The sequence below is a fragment of the Erpetoichthys calabaricus genome, chromosome 13 (genome assembly GCF_900747795.2).
Source record: "Erpetoichthys calabaricus chromosome 13, fErpCal1.3, whole genome shotgun sequence".
Lineage (NCBI taxonomy): Eukaryota > Metazoa > Chordata > Cladistia > Polypteriformes > Polypteridae > Erpetoichthys > Erpetoichthys calabaricus.
The window spans coordinates 21,073,718-21,100,523 of record NC_041406.2 but is presented as its reverse complement, the minus strand read 5'-3'; the positions used below and the strand labels follow the sequence as shown (position 1 = coordinate 21,100,523).

The window sequence follows — 26,806 nt, the reverse complement described above, 5'->3', positions numbered from 1 at the left end:
TTCCCAGCAAGCGCAAAGGGGCAAGCAGCAGTCCATTGCTGGGCTACTGTGATTCAGTGTTGTAGAACAATAAAATGTGAAACGTTTCAAGGGGCTGAATACTTGTTAATGGCGCTGTGCTACTTATGAAGCTAAAGTAAAATGTATAAACGCAGTAAGTGTGAGACCCCAGGGAAGCTTGGCTCAATCCTTACCTCCTCTTTGTTAAAACCCTGGCCGAGGAATAAAGAAATGCAAGTACTCAGTTGCAAACATTATCCTTTTTTTATTTCTACAAATGAAATTACATACCATATTTACATTTCTTTTTTAGTCAGTAATAAGGTCCAAGCTAACACAACAGTACAGCATCAACAAAAGTTAACATTATAAAACTCTACGCTCAGAACGCCTTATAAAATGTTAGCGTTTAGTTGTATGATTAGCAGCAAACTCAAATACTGAGCGATTTATTTTCTTTTTTTTTAAATTGAACTGCCCGTGAACACTACTCCCATTCACGACTACCTGTTTTCACCAGTGGCTTCACGAGAGAGCAGCCACATTTTCACCTCTTTGTCTGGATGAGTGCCACAAACAGCTAGCTGGATTTGCTTTGCTCCTAACCAAAGCATTTGGAGATCAAACAGATTTGCAGATCTTTTCGAGTGGCACTTTGAGGTGCACGCCGAGGGTGACACTCTTTCACTTTTGACTGTGTGATGTGCCATTAATGTGCCAACGTCGATCCAGTTTAGGCAAAACAACTATGGAGAACATTCACTCGAACGCAAAGCTAACAGAACGGCTGAACATTTCATAAAGACGTGTTGATCAAAGAACTTCTAGCAAACGAAACAACTCAATCGTCAAACATCCGATGAGGTAAAGCTGACCATCAATCTGTTTCTCATGCTGGTCAATGTCTATTGTCTCGGAATTCTGGGCCAACTGCATGCGTTGGGCTCACTACTGTGATGGTCTAAGACGTGTGTCTCACGCCAGGCCGGGCCAGGACATTATGATGGCGGCAGACGTGACATCTGCAGTAATACCCTTGTGGAGATTTCTTTTGCTGTTATGCTGCACAACAATACAGTCTGCACACACTCGCTAACTGGAGGAAGTCATCTTGACCGCACCCGACTCTGGATGAGACTTTACTGAAAGATAAAATGAATCCGTTTAAATTTGGAACGGCCTGACCTAGTGGTGTCCTGCTTCTTGATTTCGTTGACTTTCATATCCGACAGATTTAATCTGTTAGTGGGAATATGTGGGGGATAGCATGGATGGAGCAGCAAGGAAAATAAAACATTTAAACAATAAAACTTGCACTGGGAATACAACACAAAAAACTAACAATACGGGGGGTGGGGTGGGGGGGGGAACAAAACACAATTTAACGGTAGCAATCGACACGTCAGAACGGATTCAGAAAGACCTAACACAGAAATGGCACAATTATCCTTGGGATGCTGTTCCACAAAATATTAAATATAGCATTTGACTGACTTGATTGGCTCATCATAAATTAAACAAGAAGATAAATAACATAATACCACAATCCCGAGGGAGGAATGTTATATTTTTTTGTTTAAATAGGAAAAATTCTTGTAGGTACACCAAATGAAGTCAAGATTTACAGAAGACACATTATACAATTGCTCTATATTTTTTGTTTTCTTTTAAATATCCTTTTCACTCTATGAAGATAAAAAAATAACACCACAATTATCTGCCAGGTGATGATGCCGTTAATCGGCGCTGTACAGGTCACCTGAAGAAGGAAGTTGGAGAGGATCACCGGTCACGTTCGGAAGTAAGGAGAGGTCTGGCAAGCTGCTTATTCGGGATCGGAGCTCTTTTCTGACTTGGGAGACTTTGGCCAGTTTTTGTTTATAATCCTGTCAAAAAATAAATAAAAAAAACAAAGAAAGGGTCAAACAAAACCAGCATTTCTGATTAAAACATATATGGGCTTCCCCTACTTTACATATTATTTTAAAACACTTAAGTCGCAAACCTGTTTAATGCAATTTAGGATTACAGGAGATGATAATAATAATACATTTTATTTATATAGCGCCTTTCCCATACTCAAGGTGCCTGGACTGGAGCACAGGGCAAGAACCAAGGCTGGACTGAACACCAGTCCACCAGGCTCACTCACATACACAAACGTAACACGCATGATGTGTGAGAGAAACAGTGACGCTCAAAGAAAAACCCACACAGATACAGGACGGGCGTGGAAACTCCGCCGAGACGGTGAGCTTCACTTGTTGAATTTTTGTCTTTATGGCCTTCATTATTGCAGAGTTATTTTTGACTTGAAGTGGTCTTTATATAAGTCTTAGTAGCAACAAGGGTAATAATTTAAAAAAAAAACATTATGTCAGCCTTCAATCGATCTATTTATTGAAATCACAAAATCAAGTTTTTGGGTCACAGATAGCTGGTGTCTAACCAAACAGAACAAACCAGGGAGCACAAATATACTTCACGATTAACCTTTGAACCTCAGCACATAGAAATGGTGTGCACTGGGCTAATTCCTTTACAAATTTTAAACACTTCAATCATGTCACCTCTTAATCAGCTCTTTTAATCTTTCCTCATAACTCAACACCTGTAGCCCCGAATCAGCCTAGTCGCTCTCCTCTGGACCTTTTTCTAGTGCTGCTATGTCCTTTTTGTAGCCCAAACTGCTCACAGTATTCCAGATGAGGCTTCACCAGTGCGTTATAAAGCTTGTGCAGAACCTCCTGTGACTTGTACTCCACACATCAAGGCGCTATATAACCTGACATTCTGTTAGCCTTCTTAATGGCTTCTGAACACTGTCAGGCAGTTGAGTCCACTGTGACTCCTAAATCCTTCTCATAAGGTGTGCTCTCGATTTTCCGACCTCCCATTGTGTATTCAGACCTAACATTTTCACTTCCTATGTTTAATACTTTACATTTATTGACATAAAATTTCATTTGCCACAAATCTGCCCAAGTCTGTATGCTATCCAAATCCTTCTGTGATGATATAACGGATTCCAAATTATCTGCCAATCCACTTATTTTGGTATCATCTGCAAATGTAATCAGCTTGTTGTTTATAATCTTATCCAGGGTGGGTGCAGTGGGGCGGGTGTTTTATTGGCGTATTATAATGTACCTTCTGTGAGCTGTTGCAATTGTTTATGATTTATTCATTAATAAAAATTTTATCACAAAAAAAAAAAATCTTATCCAGATAATTTATATATATACTGTATATATATATTACGAACAGCCTAGCACTGACCCGTGCTGGACAGCAGTCGTAACATCAGCCAGTTCTGACAGAGTTCCTCACATCATCACCCACTGTTTCCTGTATTTTTTCACCCATCTACACTCCACACCATGAACTCCCTCCTCTTTTAGTTTGATGTTCAGCCTCCCATGTAGGACTTCATCAAATGCTTTCTGATTTGATTCCAATCTCTTGGAGCTGTGAAGCAGCTCCACTTCAATGTGATCCCTGCAACTATTCTATAAGAAAAATGATAACATAGTGAATCCACAAATTAACAGACAGTTCAAGGTCAAACGCACAGATAGCATCCTGGCTTAACAGAGTATTTCTATGGCTGCAGGTAAAGGATAAGTTCGATATTTCTCAAGGCAAAGTTACTTCTTCACAAGTATGGATTGCCAAGCAAAACTGTATTCTAAAATTAAGCATTTTCTATAATTTAAAATAAGACTAGCTGTGCCTGCTTCCCACAGTGCTTGTCTTCCTTCGCAACAACCTTTCACCCCCCAAGGTGACGTGGTTTCCTTTTGGAAGTCCAAATCACAGTAAACTTTTCCTGCCACGTTGTTGGTATTGTGTAGATTTACTTCTGTGTTTATGCAAGAACTCCTCCCATGAAATCACTCTTATCACACAAGTGAACAAAAAAACACATCCCTACCTCAAGAACAACAGTACCAGGAAACCACCTTAATAAAAGGATAAGCATCTGTGTGTCCATTTGGTTTCTGTGCCTCTGTCATTCCACAAGATGGCGCATCACAAATATTTTCAATAATAAAATGCATAACATTTTTCACTCCAACAGATGGTGCATCACAAATGGTAACACTGCTTTTTTGAATCCCAAACCAAATGGCACATGTTCTGCATGGTGCACTACAAACAAGAACGCTGTGGTCTACATTGATTAATTAGATTTTAACCTGTCTTAAGATGGAAAGCACAGCAAGTAAGCCTTAATAAAAGGGTAAGAGTCTGTGTGTCCATTCAGTTACTATGCCTTTGTCACTCCAGATGGTGCATAACAAAACATTTTCTGTAATAAAATCCATTGCATTTGTCATTCCAACTGGTGGCGCATCACAATCATTACCACTGCTTTTACGAATACCATACCAAGTGGCACATAACACAGATATATGCATTGCATGGGTGATTAATTAGATTTCAACCTGTTTTAAGATGGGTAGCACAGCTAGTACACCTTAATAAAAGGATAAGAGTCTGTGTGTCTATCTGATTAACATGTCTCTCTCATTCCAAAAGATGGCGCCTCAAAAACATTTTCAGTAATAAAATGCATTGCATTTCTTACTCTAACAGATGGCGCATCACACGTTAGCACCGCTTTTACAAATCCCATACTAAATGACATTTAACAGAGACGTAGGCTGTAGGCTGAGGTCTACATTGATTACTTAGATTTTAACCTCTCTTAGACAGGTAGCACAACTAGTATGCAATAAAATGATTGATTTTCAGATTCCTTCTGTTGTCATACACACGCGTCAGAAACAAGGAAGGCATGTTTTCTTATATCACAACTGTTGAAGCTTCTTCGGTAAGTTTTTATGCTTTTTTATTTTTTCAGTGTTTCTCCCTGCCCCTTATGCCTCTATTGTAAAGCGCCACTGAGATTGTGATATATTTTTTAAAATTATAGAAAATGCTTTTCATTAGAGCACAATTTCATGTGCAAATAGCTTTGACTTGAAAAATACCAAACTTGTCCTTTAATCGTGTTCATAGAGTAACACTGGCTTGTTCCAACCATCCATCCATCTGTCCAACTGTTTATTTTTGTCTATATTTTTTTCCTGTTTAAGGCTGTAGTTAGAGACTGGTTTTCAAATCCTATCTTTGCCAGTGGTGTGTACTCTGCATATTCTCCCAGTCTTTCCAATGGTTTTCTCCAGTTTTCCTCCAGCATCCTAAAGACACGCAATTTAAACTGACTGTGGACTCTCAGCTGGTTTAGTTTGGGTGACTGAAGGTATGTAAGTGATTGGCCTTGATCTGGCCAGAGTATATTCATGCCTTGTGCCCAGGACTGCCAGGACAGACCCCTATGTCCCGTGACTCTAAATAGAGAGAGCACAGTCAAAAATGACTGAATTGAGGAAAAAAATAATAATTGGAGCTAATTCTGGCTCTGAGGAGACCAGGGACACCAACTCTGCACAGGAACCCAGTTATTTATTGATATTACTAGCTAATTCACTCCCTAATTTCAGTAGTAATGAGTATTTGCTTTTTTATAATGGTTCAATTGTTCCTGCCTTGTGCTGACCCTTGCTGGGTAGACTCCAGTATATCTGCGACCCCTGCTCAGGATAAACAGGTTGAGAAAATGGATGGATGCATAAATAGTAAATTCTCTAAGCCTTGATGGATCATCTACTGTCACCTCCTGATTTGGAGCTGCTACTCCATAAAGGCTTCTGGTGCCCTCATTCCTGCCATGGATGGGTTTCAAAAATGCATGGCTCGGTCTACTTCAAAACTGCCCAGGAACATTAAAACAGCTGACTTTTGTTTAACCCTATTACAAAATGACATTGCATTTGCAATTTCTGGAAATTTGTTAGGTGTACATGATATGAAATAATGACTTGGTGCCAATGTGTTGCAGAAGATTGGGTTCAAATTTTTGCTCGGGGCTTGCTGGGTGTTCATTTATCTCCCACATCTCAAAATGTACTGGAGACTCTAGTTGGGCTCGGTATAAGTGAACGTTCTCTGCAAAGATCTGTCGCAAAAAGCACCAGCTCCTTCCACTCGCAAAATTGGGACTGAATGGGTTCAGAAAATGGCAGAATGAATCGATGGATTTAAACAATGAGGTTTGCTATTTTGGCAGTGCATGTGCACTATTGTGAACCATGTTGTCATGTATGTGCACGATATGCTCGCCTTCCAGGCTCACACAAGGTATGTGGTACCACCCCGGGATGAGAGGGGGCGCTGTTGCTAAGTCGTCTCCTTTTTCTCTCACAGTGCTGTGAAATCGCCTTTTTCGGTCCAGCCGATATAAAAGGAAGACATCCCCGGAAAGTGCTGAGAGTCTGACTGCCAGGAATGACACCAGCAGTGTCCTACACAGAACCACCAGTAGAGGGTGATAAGGGGCTATTGCCTGCTTTTGTTTGTTAACACCATCGTGTGCCTGTTAAGTTAGTTTTTGTTTGATATTAAATGGGATTTGCACAGGAGGCACTCCCAACTATTTTGGGACTCACAATGCATATTTGCTCGCCACCCCTTCAACCTATTTTTCCATTATAAAGCCAAACTGACATTTGTATAGATGGTTTGAATACATACAATGATTTCTGCATTCTTAAGGTACAGTTTCAAAATTCAGACCTCCCCACCATTTTACAACCAATCCAGGGTTATGTTCTAAGGGGTGGAGCCTATCCTGCAAACTCTGGGCACACACCCAAACACATTACACTGGGCCAGCTGAAGGCTGCCACATTGTACATCCTTGGGATATAAGAATAAAACACACACACACACACACACACACACAGACATCTACTTTTGTGCTTCAATACATTTATTGTAAACAATTTCTTCAGTTTCTATGAATTCTACAGAAACTGAAGACTAAGACTATATCTACACTACTACGTTTTCATTTAAAAATAAAGACATTAGCCTTCATTTTTGCCTTTCGTCCACACTAACCTGGCATATTTAACCCCCAAAAGTGGAGACTTTTGAAAATTTTCTTCAGAGCCATATATTTCTGAAAACGTCGTTTCAGCATTGAAGAGCGGATGGGTAAAAACAGAGAGTTTTGAAAACACAGCCACTAAATTGCATTATGATTGGTCCGTGCTTATTCCCTGGCCCTTCCCTCATTGGATCTTGCTCATTAGGTTTTCTCAGCTACTTTTCTCACCTTACACTCATGCATTACTCTCCATAACAATTCAACCTCATCATTTATCCCTACAAAATATTTTATTAATTTGCTTTTCATATCCGCTCTTGCTGTTCTCCTTGTGTAAATGCAAGCTGCAAATGAATGTCTAGGGTGGTGCAACATCATTTTTGATCATTTTAGCGCAAACAACTGTGAAAACTCCAATAGTGTGGACATAGTCTAAAAAAACACACTGGCTTATCACACTGTGAAGCATCACACATTTAGATAGATAGATAGATAGATAGATAGATAGATAGATAGATAGATAGATAGATAGATAGATAGATAGATAGATAGATAGATAGATAGATAGATAGATAGATAATCCCAAGGGGAAATTCACATTTTTTTTTTAGATCTATGATTTATTTGCTGTGCATCTCTTAGTTAATGCTAATCAGGCAAAACAGCATTTGCTACACCACAAGCAAACTGTCATCATATGGCCAGAGACAGTCAATCCACTAAGTGACATAGGCAGCCAACATGAGCAACATCATCTCAGAGGTGCCATTTTTGAAAGTTAAGGGTCGTACGCTCGGGGTACTGAGGGGGACACCCCCCAGGCACTGAAGTCTAATAATACTGACTATCTGCTATGGACAACCTCCATTTAACCTGGCTACGGCTCCAAATGGGTTCTGATCGACACTCCATATGGAGGATTCACCATCTTATAAATAGTCATATAAGTTTTAAGTTTGCAGCAATTTCATCCATTTGGCTTGGTAGGATATTTCCTTAAAAGGCCGAGGTAAGTTAGTTTTTGAACTAAGTGGCCAATACCTTAGAATTATATTATGATTTGTTCAACAATCTTCTTCTTCTACTACAGGACATTCCTAAATGGATGGGACAAAATTATTGGAACCCTTTATAAGAGGCTAAGAAATAATCATCTTGTAGTGAGGCTTCAAGCAGACTCCGTGTCTTCAATCTTATAATCATTCATTCAGTCACATTAAACAGAGGAAAGATCTCACTTGAGTGCTTTGTGACACATTGAACATGGGAAACAGAAGGAAAAGAAGCGCTGTCTGAGGAGGCAAGAAACACAGTAACAGCCAAGCATAGTCAAGAAAAAGGCAACAAGACCACCCACAAAGACCACTGTTGCTAAAATTATCGAGAAATTTAAGGCTCATATTACTTTTGACGCCGTCCCTGGATGTGGCTGTGTGAGGAAGTTTGAACAAAGACTGAATAGAATGGTGGAGAAAGAACCAAGGAAAATTTCAAAACAGGTCCAAGCCGCCCTTCAAGCCTCAAGGTGCACAAATTTCAAGTCACACCATCTGTCACTGTCCGGATGAACACAGGCTCTGTGGTAGAAGACCACCAAAGACCCCAGTTCTAAGACAGAAACACAAATAAGCTATGGAGTTTGCTATTGTACAATCAACACCGGCAAACTACGGATTTCTGGGAGAAGGTCCTTTGCAGAGATGAAACAAACGATAAACTTTTTGGTAAATCACACCAAGTATGTGTTCATAAGAAATGAGCAACATCCCTACGATGAAACATAGAGGAGATGTCTTGAGGTTGCTTTGCTGCTGCTTTTTTGAATCTGTGAGAAACACAACAAAATCAGAAGAGTAGAAGGGCATTATGGAGTGAAACATACAGCCCACTGTTAGAAAGCTGTGTGTGTCAGTCACAGGTCAAGGGTTGTACAGCTGAATAATGACATGAAAGTCCTAAAAAAGCATCCAAAAATGGAGGAGAAGAAAACACTGGACCAAAGTCCCTATCTGAATCCAACTGAACTGTGGAAAAAGCTGAATGTCACAGAACTTGGGCACCCATCAGACCTGAAAAAACTGAAGAAGAGTAGGCCAAAAGACTACTTGGGAAATGTAAAAATCTCATGCAGAGCTACAGAAAGTGCTTGATGGCAGTTATTATCTCCAAAGCCTCTGGTACAAGTTAAGGGCTGGAGCACCACTAGCTTTAGCACTTATTAGTGGCTGCTATTCCTACACGTATACTACATGGAAAAGCTGGTGGGAGGGGTCTTTCATAGAATTTTTGTGCAGTTGAAGGGCTGGTGGCAATGGTGGTCCCCTGTGGAGTTATCGCATATTCAGGGAGATGGTGCTCATGGTGGTTCCCCAGTGGAGTTGTCACACAGTTGAAGACCTTTGGTCCACCATGGACTTTTCGAACGAGTTGTCCATACATGTCAGAATGCAGAACAAGAGGAAAGGCAAGCTAGGCTCCTGATGATCAGGTGCTGGATGCCAGGGATCATTTTTGTCCATGCCATTTTCATTTGTTTAATTATGTCAAACTATAGGTTCAGTCATAGGTCAAAAGCAAAGTTTCTGTTCTATGAAATGTGAAATTAAAATTGTGGATACCAAATACTTTTGACAGTTTCAGTTTAGTCCAGTGAAGAGTTTTGAACATTAGAAAAGTTGTGATGGGAACAAGGTAGCCAGCCCAACAAGCTTGTCCATCCTGTTAATCGAGATTATCCAAAAATAACATCAAGTCAAGGACCTGAAAGCCCTACTCTCTAACACACAACTTGTTAATTCATTCCATGTCTATAGTTCTTTGGTTGAAGAAAAACTTTCTAACAATTGTACAAAATCTGCCCTTAACAAGTTTCCAAACGTGTCCTGATGTTCTTGTTGCAGAATTTATTTTAAAGCAACAACTGGGATTCAACGTGTGTTATATAACTTTACACAACATCTCAGTCACGACTTGTACTCCACATAGTGTGCTATATAACAAACATTCATTTAGCTTTCTTGATCGCTTCTGTACACTGACTGAATGTAGATAATGATGAGTCTACTATGTCTCTATGTCACTTCTCATAACGTGAAATGAAAGGATACTCATTTTTTCAGCCATGTTAGTTCTTAAGTAATTAACTCAATGTAAATATGTAATTACAGTTTTTGTTTCTGTTGTTCTCATGTATTATTTCATGTATTTTTTTTGTCCTCCAAATTAAAAATTAAAAAGTAACCGATTTTCCTTATAGAATGATTTATTAAGTCCTGAAAAAGAGATTATATGCATGCAACATTTCAGATTTTACAATAGCTTAACCAAAAAGAAAACACATACTACTGTCTCTAGTTGACCATTGCCTAAATATACCATTTGCTGCATGTTGTTCACCTCTCATCCCGGTATGGTGGGACTTACCCATAGCAACAATTATGGACCCCCCGTAAGTCAATTATCTTCTTAAATGTTTTCTTATTTTTCATATGTGATTCCTATTTATACAGTTCCTATATAAACCAGCATCCAACTGGATGTTGCCTTTCATTGTGTTCACATGCTAATTTAGAGTAAGAAGCCAGTTGTTTGAGGACTACAGTCACTGGCCTTTTATTTCTTCAAGAGCTTTTGTTCAGTTAAACAGGGATTTCGCCTTGGCACCCCAATACCCATTCACTTTCCATTCTTTTATTTTGTGACACATTGTATATTTGACTGTATCATTTTTTTTTCTATTTTTCTTTACTTTTCACTATTTTGAATAAGTTTTTTATTTACCTATTTATTTTGTATTTGTAATTGTTTTTTCACAGTGTTTGAAATATAATTTATCTTTGGATTATTTTTCTATTTTTTTTACATATATTAAACTAAATCTTGACAGTTTTAATATAAGACTTGTATAATTTGATTTGTTAAATAAATATGTTTTTGTCCATTATGTTATTACTCTTATAATTGTATTGCATATTCTATTGATTATTTCTTATCTGTCAGAATTATGCAGCTTCTATAAATCTTAATTATTGCCCTGCCTGTCTAGCTTTCCTTGAGCTCTCTTAAGAAGCTCTGACATGCATTGTGATTAAAGGATAAGTTGAAATTATTTCTTCATAAAAAATGTCATATAGGCAATTGTGTTCTAAAGTTAAGCATTTTCTATAAATTTCAAAAAAATATCTTGCCCACACTGGCAGCTATAGGGGTTTGGGCATGACCGGAAAATAAAAGCCTAAAAACATACATCCAAGACAGTTGTCTTGTGCTTATAAATTAAATTTCTGAACAATAAATAAATAACTAACAACACCAATATTATGAGGTTTAGCCATTTAAAAGTAGACCAGCTGTGCTGTGTTTGTTTTCTTTCACAATAACCTTTCACACCCCTGGTTTCTTTTTAAAAGACCAAATCACAGTAAACTTTTCGTGCCATGTGGTTGTTTTTGTTTTGATTTACTTCCCTATTTATGTGAGAACTCAGACACAAGAAAAATACTACCAATCACATGAGATAAAACAATTATTTCCAGATCCCTTACATTGTCACAAACATGCATCAGAAACACAGAAAGCATGTTTTCTAACATCTAAACTTTTGTCATTTCACCCAAGTTTTTAAGCTTTTGTTTTCCAGTGGTGCCCCATGCCCCATTACCTCCACAGCAAAGCTACAGTGAGGGCAAGATATTTTTAAAAAATTATAGAAAACACTTAACATTAGAACACTTTCATGAGGTAGATGCATATATACCACGTTTGTGAAAAAATAACTTCAACTTGAATAATACAGGTATTAATTAATAAACTGCACTCATTTTATTTTACTGGATACACAATACTTTTGGTATATTTTAATTATAATATATATGTATATATATGTGTGTGTATTGCAATTTTTTTAACCATTTTATAGTATAGTATATTTAGTATATTCTGCACATTACTATTTATTAATATTCTAAATGATGTTGCACGTGAGAGCATGAAGAATGTCTAAATGGTCCCACTGAGTTAAGAACGCTGATCACAGTGCAGGGGTGAAGTCAATCGCTAGCCAGCACTTTTCTCTTCAATGCAGAACAAAGGACAAATCCTAGGAAGGACCATAACATCAATTCAGTCCTGGGACAAGTTAAACAGCCATACTGCCCTTTTGGATTACGCTCACTTATGAGAACAGAACTCTGTGATGCGAAGCTTTATACCAAGAAACCTACAAGGACTGGAGACGTGGTATTATTTTGTGATTCCATGCATTATACCCTTCCCTTTCCTCTTGAATTGAGTCTGTAATGTTTCAGTTTCCCTTTGAGATGAAATTGTTATCAATCACGCTAAAGAAAACTAGAAGTACATATCCAAAATAGGTAGAGCTGGGGCTGAAGCCAGAACAAAGATGACAAAGGCCAGTTTAACTTCTAGCAAACCTGGTTACAGTCCAATCTAAGTTTACAGAGAGGGGGCTATTATGCACTGTAAAATTTTTAAACTTTATTAATCTACTTCTTGCACAGAATGAGTAAAAGTGCATTCTTGTAGTGTACCTTTTAACTTTTTGCCTTATTTTGTAAATAAAAGATATTTTTCTCAATGATGTGCAAAGGAGTAATAAGATTTCTCAAGGAATCAATAAACAGTGTTACGCAAAATCAGACATTTGTTTGTCCTGGTTACCAGACACTTCCGAAGTTTCAAACTGCTAATTTTTGGCCTTGAAATCAGCTTGTGGGTAATGGTACACACACAAGAAAATGCAGAGGGAGAAAACCATGCAGGTGCTGGCTGACAAGCATGTAGTTTACAGAGGAATTCCATTGTAAAATTTTAGGTATCCAGTTAAAGAAATCAGAAAGCAAAACTAGTACGTGCAAATTTAAAAAAGGGAGCAAGGGTTTTCGCAAGAAATAATATACTTTTAACTAACCAATCTTCCTGCATTTCTCCATTATCTGTAATACATTTTGAAGAGTCAGAGATAGATATGTAGTGTGATATGTCATCTTCATACACAGAAACCATTTGTTCTGATTTTTCCTTTTGAATCCTCTTAATGTCTTTTGTATTATAAAGGCAAACAGCGAGTGGTTCATTAGTAATGGTAATCAGTAAAGGAGAGAAAGGGCATTCTTGCTGTATACCACAGCTGAAGCAAAAAAAAAAAGAAGTTTATATTGTATAGAAAGAGAGGCTTGTAGCAAGTAGTCCCATTAGGTTACAACAAAATCCTTGGAGTGGAGCATAATGAGTTTAATATTATATTATCCCTTGTGTTCATGTAAAACAATGCAGGGTTTATTAAGTACTGTTGCTAGGGCGTTGTCATCAGTGTTTAGAGAAGAGATGGGAGTCTACAAGATTGACAGTTTAAGATTTTTTTTTTTTTTTAACAAAACAATGTTTTTGGTAGTGTCTCAGTCCTCTGAAGTTCTTAAAAAAAACAATAGCAGAAGTGGTCACGGTTTTTATGTACATGATTAGGCTGGTTATCCATCTGGGTCTGGAGATTTTTCACTCTGCGCAGATTTTATTGCACCAGTGATGTGATCTTGAAATAATAGTTGCAAAATAATACATGGATTAATAAAGTATCTATCTATCTATCTATCTATCTATCTATCTAAACGCAATGTTAGTTTTTTTTGTTTAACACTTTTTGATCCATCTATGATAATTTTGGTAATGAAATAACTATCGTCATATACATAGTAAAAATGAAGAGGTTTAAATCACAATTGTTCTATTAAAAGCCACCCTCTGCACTGTTAACCATTTCAAATTAAGATTAGTGGTATTGGTATTTCATCAAACCTCAAAATAAGGCCAGTGAATTGTAACGTTCTTCTTGTGTTTTGTTTCCACCTGCATGTGTAGGAAGATATAATTTGGTCTCTCAGATGTTACTTTGTAGATTCCAACAGAGACAAGCACATGAAATACTGCATATGAATTACATAAGTACAAATATTAAATAATTTCGACAAAATATTAAAGTTTTATGAAACGATTATGTTTCACGTGCTAATTTTATGATAAGAAGATCAGAGATTACAATGGCTTCAGGTCTAGCATGATGCTAATGATATATTTGTTACTATAGTCAAAAAGAGAGGGGGGAAAATAAGTACTTATGGAAAAAATACGTGTGCTTAATACTTTTTGTATGTTTAACTTAACTCCTATTATTTATAGTACTGGCCAAAAAAACGTATATTTTCATGGAGACCAGTGATTACAATATTCCTGATGCATTGGGCTTCAGTGGAGATCTGCTTGAACAAAAGCAAACCATATCAAAATGTTCATAAGTAAAATGTCAGATTACTTGGGCCGCAACAGTCAACTTTTAGGTATCCAGTCGAATGCTCACAACATCCCAAACACAAGTATTTTGGCTAAAATATGGTTAAACTACTTCCAGAAAATGGTCTTGTGCACGGGACAGAAACATGTTCAAACAGAATCGAGCTTTTTAATTGAAAAGCTGCCTCTCCCCTCATTTGTTGGTCATTAAACCACAAAAACAATACTTCCAGGATTTTCAATCTTCTTAGGTGTGTAGTAATGCGCATACTCTCCACCTACTAATGTTTTCTCTTATTTTTCTTCAACTTTTACACAGTAATTATATAACTCTCTTAGATCACGCTGTGCAATGTTGATATCATGTCAAGCACCGTGTCCACTATAAATGAGCTCTTACTAGGCACAAATCGTGATTAATATGCATGTGTGGTACAAATCAGGCAGATCACAGTTTCTAGCATCAAGTTACTGTTCAGTTGAACATTGAAATGTGAAAATCAAGTGACCTTAGTGACTTTCAACTTGAGAAGGTAGTTCCTGTTAGGCATGTCAGTTTTAGCATTTCACAAATGGCTGTCATCGTGGGTTTTTCACACACAACCATTTGAAGGGTTTACTAAGAATGACGACAAAACCAAAAAACTTCCAGTGAGAGGTGTTATTGGGGGGGGACAGCTGGTAGAAGAGAGGGGTCCAGTTAAATTGATGAGAATCATACATTGGATGAGCCGCAGCAAGGCAAATGCCAGCAAGTGGCAAGTGTCAACTCACTGCACCATTTTGTGTGTCATTGTTCTCAGTGAAAAACAAGAAAGTGTCTCTTCAGTGGGCACAGAAATGTCAAAACCCGAGTAGAAGAAAGTTGCTCAGTCAGGCAAATCCGGGTTCCTTGTGTATCATGCTAATGGAAAGATCAGAATTTGGAGCAACCAAATGTGAATCCATGGAGGCATCTTGTTTGGTGGTTGTAGTGTGATGGTGTGTTGAATATTTTCCTGGCACAAATTAGGACTCGGATAGTCACTGATGTACATCTAAACCTCAAGGTGTATTAGAACTTCACTGCTGACCAGGTTTATCCCTTCCTGACTGCAGTTTATTGGATGGGCACTTCCAGAATGTTAATGCAACATGTTACAAAGAATGTGTCCTCACTCAAAGAATGTGTCCTCACTCATAGATTTTTTTTAACATAAGTTTTCAGTGCTTTCACAGTCCCCAGATCTTTAATCACATCGATCAACATTAAGATGAGGTAGAAACGGCTGGCTGTAGATTGTTTAATTTGTAGCAACAGCACAAAACATTCATTTCCAAGTTGGTATCCAACATCTTGTAGAATCCATGTTCAAACAAACTCCTGCTGTTCTGACGGCTAATGGAGATGCAACAAGCGACTGACTAAATGTACATAATAAACCGACAACTAGGTATATGTCAAATGATGACTACAGTAATAATGTGCAATTTCAGTCCTGAGTTTCAGCAGTCCTTTCATCTTTGGGATGTGAACTCATACATAAAAACATCATTCATAAATGTAAACAGATGTGCAAGAGATGTTATTTCTTCTTTGGTTCCAGGTATTAATTATTCCATTGTGATCTTAAACACATTCAAAGTGCATGGGCCTTAGCGGGTCAGTAACTGATAATATTTCACAACAAAATGTAACTTTTATCAAACTTTAACTGAGGTGAAATCAGGATTTCTAGAATAGGAATTAGGCTTTCACACAGGGTTAATTTAGAATTACTAATTAACCTTGACATCTTTGTGTTCTGGGAGAATAAACAACACAGAGAATCCCCATCTGGGAGGCAGTGAGGTGTATTGGTTAAGACTTTGAACTTCAAACACTGAGGGTGTGGGTTCAAATCCCACTACTGACACTGTGTGACCTGCCTGTGCACCAATTGGAAAAACCAAAAGAAACAGAACCAATTGTTTCATAAGTGTTGTAAGTCACCTTGGACATAAGTAAATGTGAATGACTGGGAGCAGGACTTGAGCTGAGGACCTGGATATATGACCTACTGCTTGTGCAGCTCGACAAAATATAGAAAAAGTTCTTAATCTAGCATCAGTAATGTTAATTTTCAACTCAATGTAGACAGTTTGCTGAAACTGCAAAGAATTAAAATCCATCTATCAATCAACCAACCAGTATAATCCTATTCAAAATCTTGGTATCCTGGCAGCTTTAAACACAAGACAAGAATCAACTACACCACAGCATTAGAATTGGCAAGTAACCTGACACACACACACACACACACACACACATATTTAGACTGCAAAAGGGAGAAAACCTTAGATGTAACACAAGGTATAGAAATAGGTGACAAGCAAGAATTGATAAACTTGAAACACAATGTAGGAGTATATATGAGCCTGAATGCTTAACTGATATAAGAATTTCAGCTAGGCCTTGCTGCCAATAATTATGACTCACACCACTACCTTCTCTACAGCTTCTTCGATACTAAAAATTCTCGACTCTACCGCCTCTTCAGAGAGAATGGGTGAATACAGTAATAAATCTTAGTATGAGCAGTTTCTATATTGATAAAGGATACCCTTCTCATAGTGTGGATTGGGTCTTTAAGTCATGAGTAGACCTCGTAACATTCACTCTAATAATGAAACCTGCATTTCCTCCCATTTGAACATAATCTTTCTCTACCACAGGTCATTAAACAAAATGTCCCCATTTTACAGACTGATCCTTCCACAGCAGCCATTTTTTCCCATCTCTCACTTGATCTCCTTCCATTGATGACCTAAACCGTCTCGTCCACAGCTCACTTCACAGAGAAGGGCAGCAGTCCTCAACAGGCAATATGAACTGTAACAGAAGCCACTGTCTTGCTTACACTAAATATCACCAACAATTCCCTTATGTCTGGTTCTTCTGGTACATTCAACAACGGGCCTCTTGCCAGTCAATCTAATTTTCCTACAGAAATGCCAGTGTCCAGCCATCTACATTAGTGAAACAGGGAGACAGCTTGCAAACTATTTCAGGAAGCATACTTGATCCTTTGAAATTAAAGACTATATTGTAAATCACTTCACATCCTTGATCTTAGCCACGCTTACATTTCTGATTGTGTTCTCTCACAGGGTTTTAAAGCCACTTTTCAAAGGAGAACGGAAGAAGATATGCTCATTCTCAGCTTGAGATCATATATTCCTCCAGGTCTTAATGGTCTAACTTTTTAATCTCTCCCTTCATCTTTTGTAATGACACCTTTTTCTCATCTACGCCCACCTATTCTCCTTTCATCTACCATGGCTTTGTTCCTTCCTTGCTTCCCCTTCATTATATGTTACCTGCTCTTTCCTTTTCAGACTTTTTGAAGAATTTATGAAGCCAAAACAATACCGTCTTTCCTTTTCTTTATGGAATTAACCTTCTTTTTCCCCTTTTCCATTAACTATGGCTAGCACAGATATAAAATAAGAGCTACATGATTCTGATGTGTGTGATGAACTGGGCCAGTTTGACAAGAACTTCAGTGATAACAGCCTAACATGCCGGTGTTAAACTTGGAACAGAATCAATACAGGCGTGCAGCTCAGAGTCCTGAATTGTGAAGATCATGCGCCAAAGTGAGATACATGACTATACACATATGCAACTATCTATCATGCATGTTCTCCCGCCCCCAATTACTTTTTACACCATAGTGTAATGAAATAACACTTTAGGCACTGCAAAAATGCATCTATTACTTATTTACTGTTAGGTAACAAGACCTTAACAAAGGCTTCTTTCGGTGTTCATTAACACAAAGCCTCAGTAAAGTCGATATTTATCTCTGTACAGTGTGGCATTTGATATGCTGATAACATTAGTCATAAATATGAAGTATTCACAAGTCTTAAATTGAATGTAATATCAAGCTCAAGCCACCTCTGACCATTCCAAAGTGAAGTTATTTTAGTAGGCCACACGGCACAGATGAGTAACCACTTTACTGATGCTTTGTAAGTGAACACCAAAAGAACCCTTTGTTAAGGTCTTGTTACATAAAAGTAAATGCACATTCAACACATTTTTGCAGTACCTAAACTAAAGTGTTACCAGTGTAATAAAGTGCCAAGCTACCACTGTCCTCATGCATACACACACCAACACTCACTCAAAACAATTCAATCAGTAATAACCAATTATTTTAACATTTCATTAGAATGGCTTCTCTAAACACCTAGAGAAGACCAATAACGACATGGCAAATACATGTAAAGTCCACATGGCTGCTGACCGGACTAAGAAGGAACAACTTTAACCACAGAACTACTGTGCTGCTACAAATTGCTTTAGTGCTATTTTTAATCATGATGTGGTGCACTGTGGTTACAAAAAGGTACGTTAAAACATCCACACTGCTGTCTCCAATTTATCACATTGCACTCCGAAAAATAACTTCTAATACTGGCGTTTCTCATTTGCTGTAAATACAGTAGTGTTAATTAAGCTCAAAGTCACGGGTTTGGCAAGCACTGGAGAAATGTGGTAAGGTTAGATGAATCATTCTTCAATATATGATCCACAAATGTTAGGTTTCTTAGGTTTTAGTTTAAAACATGAAAAGGTTCTGGTGGTTCCATCATGATTTGCATAAGGCGCCTTCAGAAATATTTATATTTCTTCACTTTCTTCATACTTGATTATGTTACAGCCTTATCTTAACATCACCTGCATTCATTTTCTTTCCTCATCAAGCAACACTAAATACCCAAGAATGACAAAGTGAAAACAGGATTTTAGAATTTTTTACAAATTTATTACAAATACCAAAGTGAAATCCCACAGTGACACAAGTAGTTAGACCATTTGCTTTAACACTTGAAAAATGGCTCAAGTGCATTGCATTCTATTGAATGTTTCCCTCCTGGGGTTAGTTCAATTGATTGTATAAGATTATTTAAGATAGGTGCATGCCTTAACTAAAGTCCCACAGTTGAGTAAAAACCACACCATGAAGATGAAGGAGTAGCCTGTACAGCTTAGAGTCATGATTGTGTTGAGACACAGATCTGGGAGAGGCTACAAAAAAGTTTGCTTTCAAGGTTCCAAAGAGTGCAGTGGCATCCAATATTCACAATTGGAAAAATTCTGAAACCACAACTCTTCCTAGAGCTGTTCTCCAGCCAAACTGAGCAAACGACTTTAATATGGGTGGTGATCAAGAACACGATGGTTCTCCAGAGAACTTGTGTGGAGAAGGGGGAAACTACTGAAGACAACCATCACCGGAACACTCCACTGATCAGGGCGTTATGGCAGACAGAAGCTTCTCCTCAGTAAAAGACACATGAAAAGCCCACTTGGGAGTTTGTTAAAAGGCATCTAAATGCCTCTCAGACTTTGAGAAACAAGATTGCCTGGTCTGCTGAAAGCACAATGGAACTATCTGGTCTCAACATCAAGCATCACTTATCCAGAAGAAACCAGGCAATTTTCATAATTTGAGCAATCTCATTCTAATGGTAAGGCATGGTGGTGGCAGTATCATGCTGTGGGGTTGGGGACTGGATGACTAGTCATGGTCGAGGAAAGCTAAACTGGGCAAAACACACAGATATGCTTAATGAAAACTTAATCCAGGGCACTCTGGACCTCAGACTGGGTTGAAGATTCAATTTCCAACATGTCAATGACCCTAAGTACAAAGCAGATATAACAGAGGTGTAACTTAGGGACAACTCTGGGAATATTCTTGAGTGGCTTAGCCATAGAGCAGACTTGAACTCAACTGAAGATCTAGAGGGACCTGAAAATAGCCATCCACCATCCAAGCTAATAATGGCAGAAAATCCCCAACCAAATTCAAGTGTGCGAAGCTTGTCACTTCATACCAAAGAAAACCCCAGGCTGTAATCATTACGAAAGAGGCTTTGAGCACTGACTAAAGGATCTGAAAATTTGTGTCAGTGTGATATTTCAGTTTTTAACTTAATTTGCAAAAAAATCTAAAATCCTGTTTTGGCTTTGTAATACTGGTTTATTGAGTGCTGCTGGATAAAGAGTAAAAAATAAATGTAAACAATTTTAGCATAAGGCTGCAAGATAAGAAAATGTGAAAAAGAGTGAAGGGGCAACAATACTTTCTGTATACCCATTTCCTTAGAAAGACAACTTTATTGCTTATTTTTGCTTAGTAATTTTGAGTGTCCTAATATTTGCATCCCATTGAGCAACATTTCTTCTCTGCACTCTAGAAGTAATTTCTTTCCGGTGTCAGTCGTTCAGTTTACAGAATGATGCGATACAGGACAATGAAATGATTCATGTGCCATGGGTTACTTAGTCAACAGGTCTGGACTTAAAATATTCCTTGAATAATACTAGAATATTTGAAACAATGATTCACATCTTTGTTAACGAGACAGAAGTTGACTTTCTTGAGGATGAAAGATGCAACCCTAAGTGTAATTCCAAATGATACAACTGGAGGATGCCTTATTAATTAATAGTGATGTGTTGAGTTTTCTACCACTATTTGCAGTACAGTAAATATCAAGGACTAAACAAATGCAACTCACATGTCCATGTTCATTTGAGTCTGGCTTCAACTAGACTAACAACAGAGCACTGCACTGTGTGTGTTTGAACTACCCAATAGCCATTGCAAACATGTTGTATCACATTAGTTTCTATCCATTGCAGTTACCACATAATTTTCACATTGCCCTCACTTTTTGATTTACCCTGCTAAGAAATGAGCTGCTAGATATTCATTGTAATTGTTGAGTGTGGGCTAAAAAAAACAAAAAAAAAAAAAACTCACTTATAGGTTGCTACAGGTCCACCTGTACAGTCCTACATTAGAGCTCAAGCTATGAGGTGAAATAATATACAACTTAAGATGTACTTTTGGCTATTTACATAACTTGATGTAAAAATCACTTAGTGTAAAAGCACAGAATATAAAAACTACAATTACATGCACATACTAAAAGAAAAAAAAATTCTATAAAATAAAAACAATGAACCCAACTAACATGTCTCACTTAAACAGTCACTTAAAATACCACACCAGAAAATACTGTTTTGATTTTTATTTATTTGTTAGTATTTTTTTACAAGGTGGCTTGAATAGAAGATGAAGACATCTGAAGACATGTCCTCGTGTCTACCTGTAACAAAAGCTCAAGAGTAAACAGTTAATATCAATTTAAACTCTTTAAAGATATTAACAATTATGTACTTACCGATGAGTGTGCACAAACTTGAAGACATATTCTTTAACTATTAATTACATCCATTAATCAATCAGATTAAAACTGTAATCAAAATACATTAGCAGTATATACTAAAGATGTTTTATGATCTCAAGGCACTCCACACAAGCAAAACTAAACTCATGAAGCAAGGTGAATATTTGAAATGGCATCTACTTCTGTGCTTGAAATCTATAACGTACAGAGCTTCTGAATTTGTAGTTTGTTGTATTAAAAAGGATGTACAATTAAATTGATAAATATTGGTTTGATTTTCCAAAGTACTGTGCACAATTTAAACTTTAAAAAAATTCTACCACTGTTCTCAAGGTAAAGAGGAATTTATACAAATGATCTTATTCTTTAAAGACTTTTATAGTCCAAGTGTTCTAATATACAGTACATTAGGCAATTTATATAAGCACTGTATGACAATATGAACACAAAGCAAATAAAAGCTCTCAATAACCAACACCCAAATATACAAAATGGCTGAATGTTAATTCAGAAGGTCTGAGGTTTGGGATAGTTTTGTTTTAAACTGTTTTTAATTAATCATTTTAGGTTTCACACAAAAATAAAATCAGGTTTTAAAAATGATGATGCATAACTATGTAAGCACTGTAAAGTCCTACACAACTATTATTTAAATGCACATTTTGACAGAGATTACATAAGATTATCTACTTAATGAAGATGTTAGTAATTACACCTAGCAAATTAATTTAATTAAACAGTCTTCTAAAATCCCCACTATTAATATTGGGCCTTCTAGTAATTGTGTCTCTCATGAATGTGTGCAACAGCCAATATGAAGTTTCTTATGTTCTTGTGGTTTACAGATGTTATTGGTCCACAGCAATTGTCTCTGTGCATGACTAGATTAAAAAAAAAAACAACTTTTGAATCTGAAACAATGAATAAGTTATATTTGAAGCACAGTCACTTTTAGACAGATGAGACATTAGGATAAATTAGCTAATAGCAAATCAACTGTAAAGGTATAAATGGTTATTTCTCATGTTATTAGAAAAAAAGTATAAAATTAACAATAGGAAACATACTAATTAAGTAATGTTATGGCATAATGCTCTATTATAAATAAGATTCAAAGAAATTCTACATGAGGGAGGGTAAAGCCAGCTACTGCTAAGTGTGATTATTCAGCAATGTACAGAGGTGCATGTACAGAGGCAGCATAAAGCGCTTGGTGAATCACAATCTGATAATGGGTAAGCAAAGCACTTGCTAACAATGAAGATGTACAGCATGGTGCACTTCTGCTTACCATTTTTAAACAGAAGAAATGCAGCATTGAGGGATGCATCATTAATACTCTATACAGGATAGTATAAGGAATTTTGGCCAAATTAATCATTAATGGCAGGCATTTGCTAATGTTGTCTTAGATAATTAAGCATGCTGAAAAATTGCTACCCTTTTAGACAAGTTCAGTTCTCTGAATGATAACATTAGGTTAAATCATTAAAATACTCTATGTTAAAAAAAAACAATTTGTGGGTCAGCTAGTTAGTTTTTAGTTAAATTAATAAAACTGCTCAAAAAAATTAAACACTTTGAAAACACATCAGATCTCAATGGGAAAAAATATCATGCTGGATATCTCTATGGATATGGATTGGGTAAAGTGTTCGGAACGAAAGGATGGTACATTGTTTGATGGAAATGAAAATTGTCAACCTACAGAGGACTGAACTCAGACACCCCAAAAATCAAAGTGAAGAAATGATGCAGCAGGCAAGCTAGTCCATTTTGACAAAATTTCACTGCAGCATCTACAAATCATACACAGTAGTTTGTATGGCACCCACGTGCTTGTATGCATGCCTGACAACGTCGTGGGGTGGTTGGGGCATGCTCCTAATGAGACGATGGATGGTGTCCTGGGGATCTCCTCCCAGTTCTGGACCAGGGCATCACTGAGCTCCTGGAAAGTCTGAGGTGCAACCTGGCAGCGCCGGATGGACTGAAACCTGATGTCTCAGAAGTGTTCTATTGGATTTAGGTCAGGCAAGCGTGGGGGCCAGTCAATGCTATCAATTCCTTCATCCTCCAGGAACTGCCTGCATACTCTCGCCACATGAGGCTGGGCATTGTCGTGCACCAGGTGGAACCCAGGACCCACTGCACCAGCACTGGGTCTGATAATGAGTCCAAGGATTTCATCCCAATACCTAATGGCAGTCAAGATGCCGTTGTCTAGCCTGTAGAGGTCTGTGCATTCCTCCATGGTTATGCCTCTCCAGACCATTACTGACCCACCACCAAACCAGTCATGCTGAATGATGTTACAGGTAGCAAAACATTCTCCACGGCTTCTCCAGACCCTTTTACACCTGTCACATGTGCTCAGGGTGAACCTGCTCTCATCTGTCAAAAGCACAGGACACCAGTGATGGACCTACCAATTCTGGTATCCTATGGCAAATGCCAATCAAGCTCCACAGTGCCGGGGAGTGAGCACAGGGAACAATTAGAGGACATTGGGCTCTTAGGTCACCCTCAGGAAGTCTGTTTCTGATTGTTTGGTCAGAGACATTCACACGAGGCCTGGTGGAAGTCATTTTGTAAGACTCTGGCAGTGCTCACCCTGTTCCTTCTTGCCAAAAGGAGCAGACACTGGTCCTGCTGATGGGTTAAGGACCTTCTATGGCCCTGTCCAGCTCTCCGTGAGTAACTGCCTGTCTCCTGGAATCTCCTCCATGCCCTTGAGACTGTACTGGGAGACACATCAAACCTTCTGGCAATGGGAGACGCGTATGGATGTGCCACCCTGGAGAAGTTGGACGACCTGTGCAACCTCTGTAGGGTCCAGGTATTGCCTCATGCCACCAGTAGTGACACTGACTGTAGCCAAATCAAAAATAGTGAAAAAAACAGATGAGGGAAAAAATGTCAGAGGCCTTCACCTGTTAAACCATTCCTGTTTTGGGGGTCGTCTCATTGTTGCCCCTCTAGTGTACTTTTTGCTAATTTCATTAACACCAAACCAGCTGAAAATGATTAACAGCCCCCTCTGCTACTTAACTGACCAGATCAATAGCCCAGAAGTTTCATTGACTTGATGTTATACTCTGATTAATAAGGGTTCCTTTAATTTTTTTGAGCAGTATATATACACCCCATGAAATGTTTATTTTTCTATCATCATTTAATAGTATCTTTAGATAACAGTGATGTAATAAATACAATTTAAATTTGTCGTTGCAATAATTAATCCAATCAAAAATGAACAAATATTTAATTTCTGTCTTTGGAAAAAGTTAAGTCCTCTCTTGGCTCTAATAGCTTGTACTGTTCCCTCATATAGGTATTTCCTGTAATTGTTGGTCAGTCTCTGACATCCACTAGGACAACGTTTTTCCCCTTCCTTACGGCAAAATTGTTTCAGCTGAACAATGTTTGAGGGATGTCTTACGTGTGTAGACTATTTCAATTCTTCACCCCATCAGCATCTCAGTGGGATTCAGGTTTTGACTTGGTCATTCCAAAGCCTTCCATTTGTTTCTTTTCAAGCATTCCATTGGTGAATTTACTGATATGTTTATTGTTATTGTGATGTTACATGGTACATTTTCAGCTGGGCATAAATCTCCTGACAGATAGATTTACATACACCTAACACCCTCATCTGGTACAATTAAAACTTCATAGTGAAATCTGATGGTGACCTGTCCTGATGCAGCAAAGTGGCCTCAAGCCATAATATTTCCACAGCCATGGTTTACAGTTATCATCAAAGTCTTCTGGTCAGATGCTGTCTTTTTTTTTTTTTTTACCAAAAAAGTCTTCTGGTACTGTGGCCAAATAACTTTTTGGTCTTGCTCTGTTTTGTCTCATATGTAGATATAATCTGTGCAACCACTTAATAATGGTAGACTCATGCACTTTGACATCAAAGTGGCAAGAACTACCTGTAGATGTGATAAAATTCTGAGATTCTTACAGACTTCTTTCAGCATCTTGCATTCTGCTATGGGGCCGGCCTTTATGAAGACCTCAAGGAGCTCTTTCAATCTAGACATGGTGATAACACACTTCAACAACAAACAGGAAAGCAAACTAATTGTCTGAGATTAACATAAGATAGGTTCAGACAAGACCCTCTCTAATGATGTTCTAATCATTTGCACCTGATCTGGTGTACCAAATTTGAAGTATTTGAGGTAGTGTAATGTTGTAAATTTGACATGATGCTTGCTATGTCATCATCTTTATCTATATATATTGTTAAAAAATGAAGAGCAAATCTTGATATGTTCACATATGTCAAAAAAGAAAACATTTCATGGGGTATGCCTGCTTTTTTACATGACTGTATGATAGACGATTAATTCCTGTCAACTATCCATGTGCAACATGAATGCAACACTAAGAGGTTCTTTATTTTTACAGAAGCTAAAGCAGCCTTTCTGAAAAGCACAAATGTAGCACTGGATGGTGCATAAATAGATCATTAGATCATCATCAGCATCCAGAGACAGTTTAAATTCCTCTTAGAAAAATTTAGAAGGTTAGATAGAGATGGCTGTAAGGGGTACACACTAGATTACTATGTTGAGGCTAGCACAGTCAAGCAGATTGTCATGCTCATTTTTGAATCTGTTAAAGAGTATATCATTAAATAATTTATTTTAGAACCATTTTTCATAATAGACAGTAGGTTATAAGGAACACATTTTCGGCACAACAATATAAACTGCTAGATGTATCATGCTATGTATCAGGCAATTTTAACGTACAATTCACAAGTCCGAGAAAAGCTTTCAGTAACAGCATTACATAACTGGTAAGTTGGAATGGCAGAGCACTACCAAACTGATGGTGTCAAACATTTTCCCTGGGCAACTAACTGTCTGAACATCATATGATCTCATAATGCTGGGGACACATCTGAATTACTTGCTGTACATCTCATTGGAGCCATGTCTGTTGCATGGATCCGAGAGAGGTTTTGGTCTTTTCTACAACTTTCTTCAGGGCAAACAAAATTGCTTCATAATAAATCTGAATGCAGCATGCCTATATCAATCTAGAATTAATAATCACTAATTATACGTATATCTATTTGGCTCGAAGTAACAAAAAATATATAGCTCCTGAAATTCCAAGAACAACATTTGCTGTACTGTACCCATTTACAATATTGTCATGAAGCTAGATGTAATGCCAGGCCAAAAGGTACTGCTTATGTTTAAGATGGCTAACTAAAAGCCACAAACAAGGCAACATTTACAATTACAGTTGCATGGTTAACTTAGTAGAAAAAAAAACCTTAAATGGCAG

At 37.7% G+C, this 26,806-nt stretch overlaps 1 protein-coding gene across 6 annotated transcripts in view; it reads right to left on the bottom strand.

The window, feature by feature from the left end:
- Window positions 1-245: 245 nt before the first annotated feature.
- Window positions 246-26,806, bottom strand: part of LOC114664026 (regulation of nuclear pre-mRNA domain-containing protein 1A-like) — a 75,333-nt gene continuing 48,772 nt past the window's right edge. For 2 of the 6 annotated variants that reach the window (XM_028817995.2, XM_028817996.2), the window contains exon 7: window positions 246-1,886. In XM_028817995.2, coding sequence (XP_028673828.1) covers window positions 1,737-1,886 — 150 coding nt within the window. In that variant the 3' untranslated portion in view covers window positions 246-1,736. Of the gene's footprint in view, window positions 1,887-21,322; window positions 22,378-26,806 lie in introns of those variants that run through there. The other 4 variants (XM_051935670.1, XM_051935672.1, XM_028817997.2 and 1 more) reach the window with 2 other exon arrangements.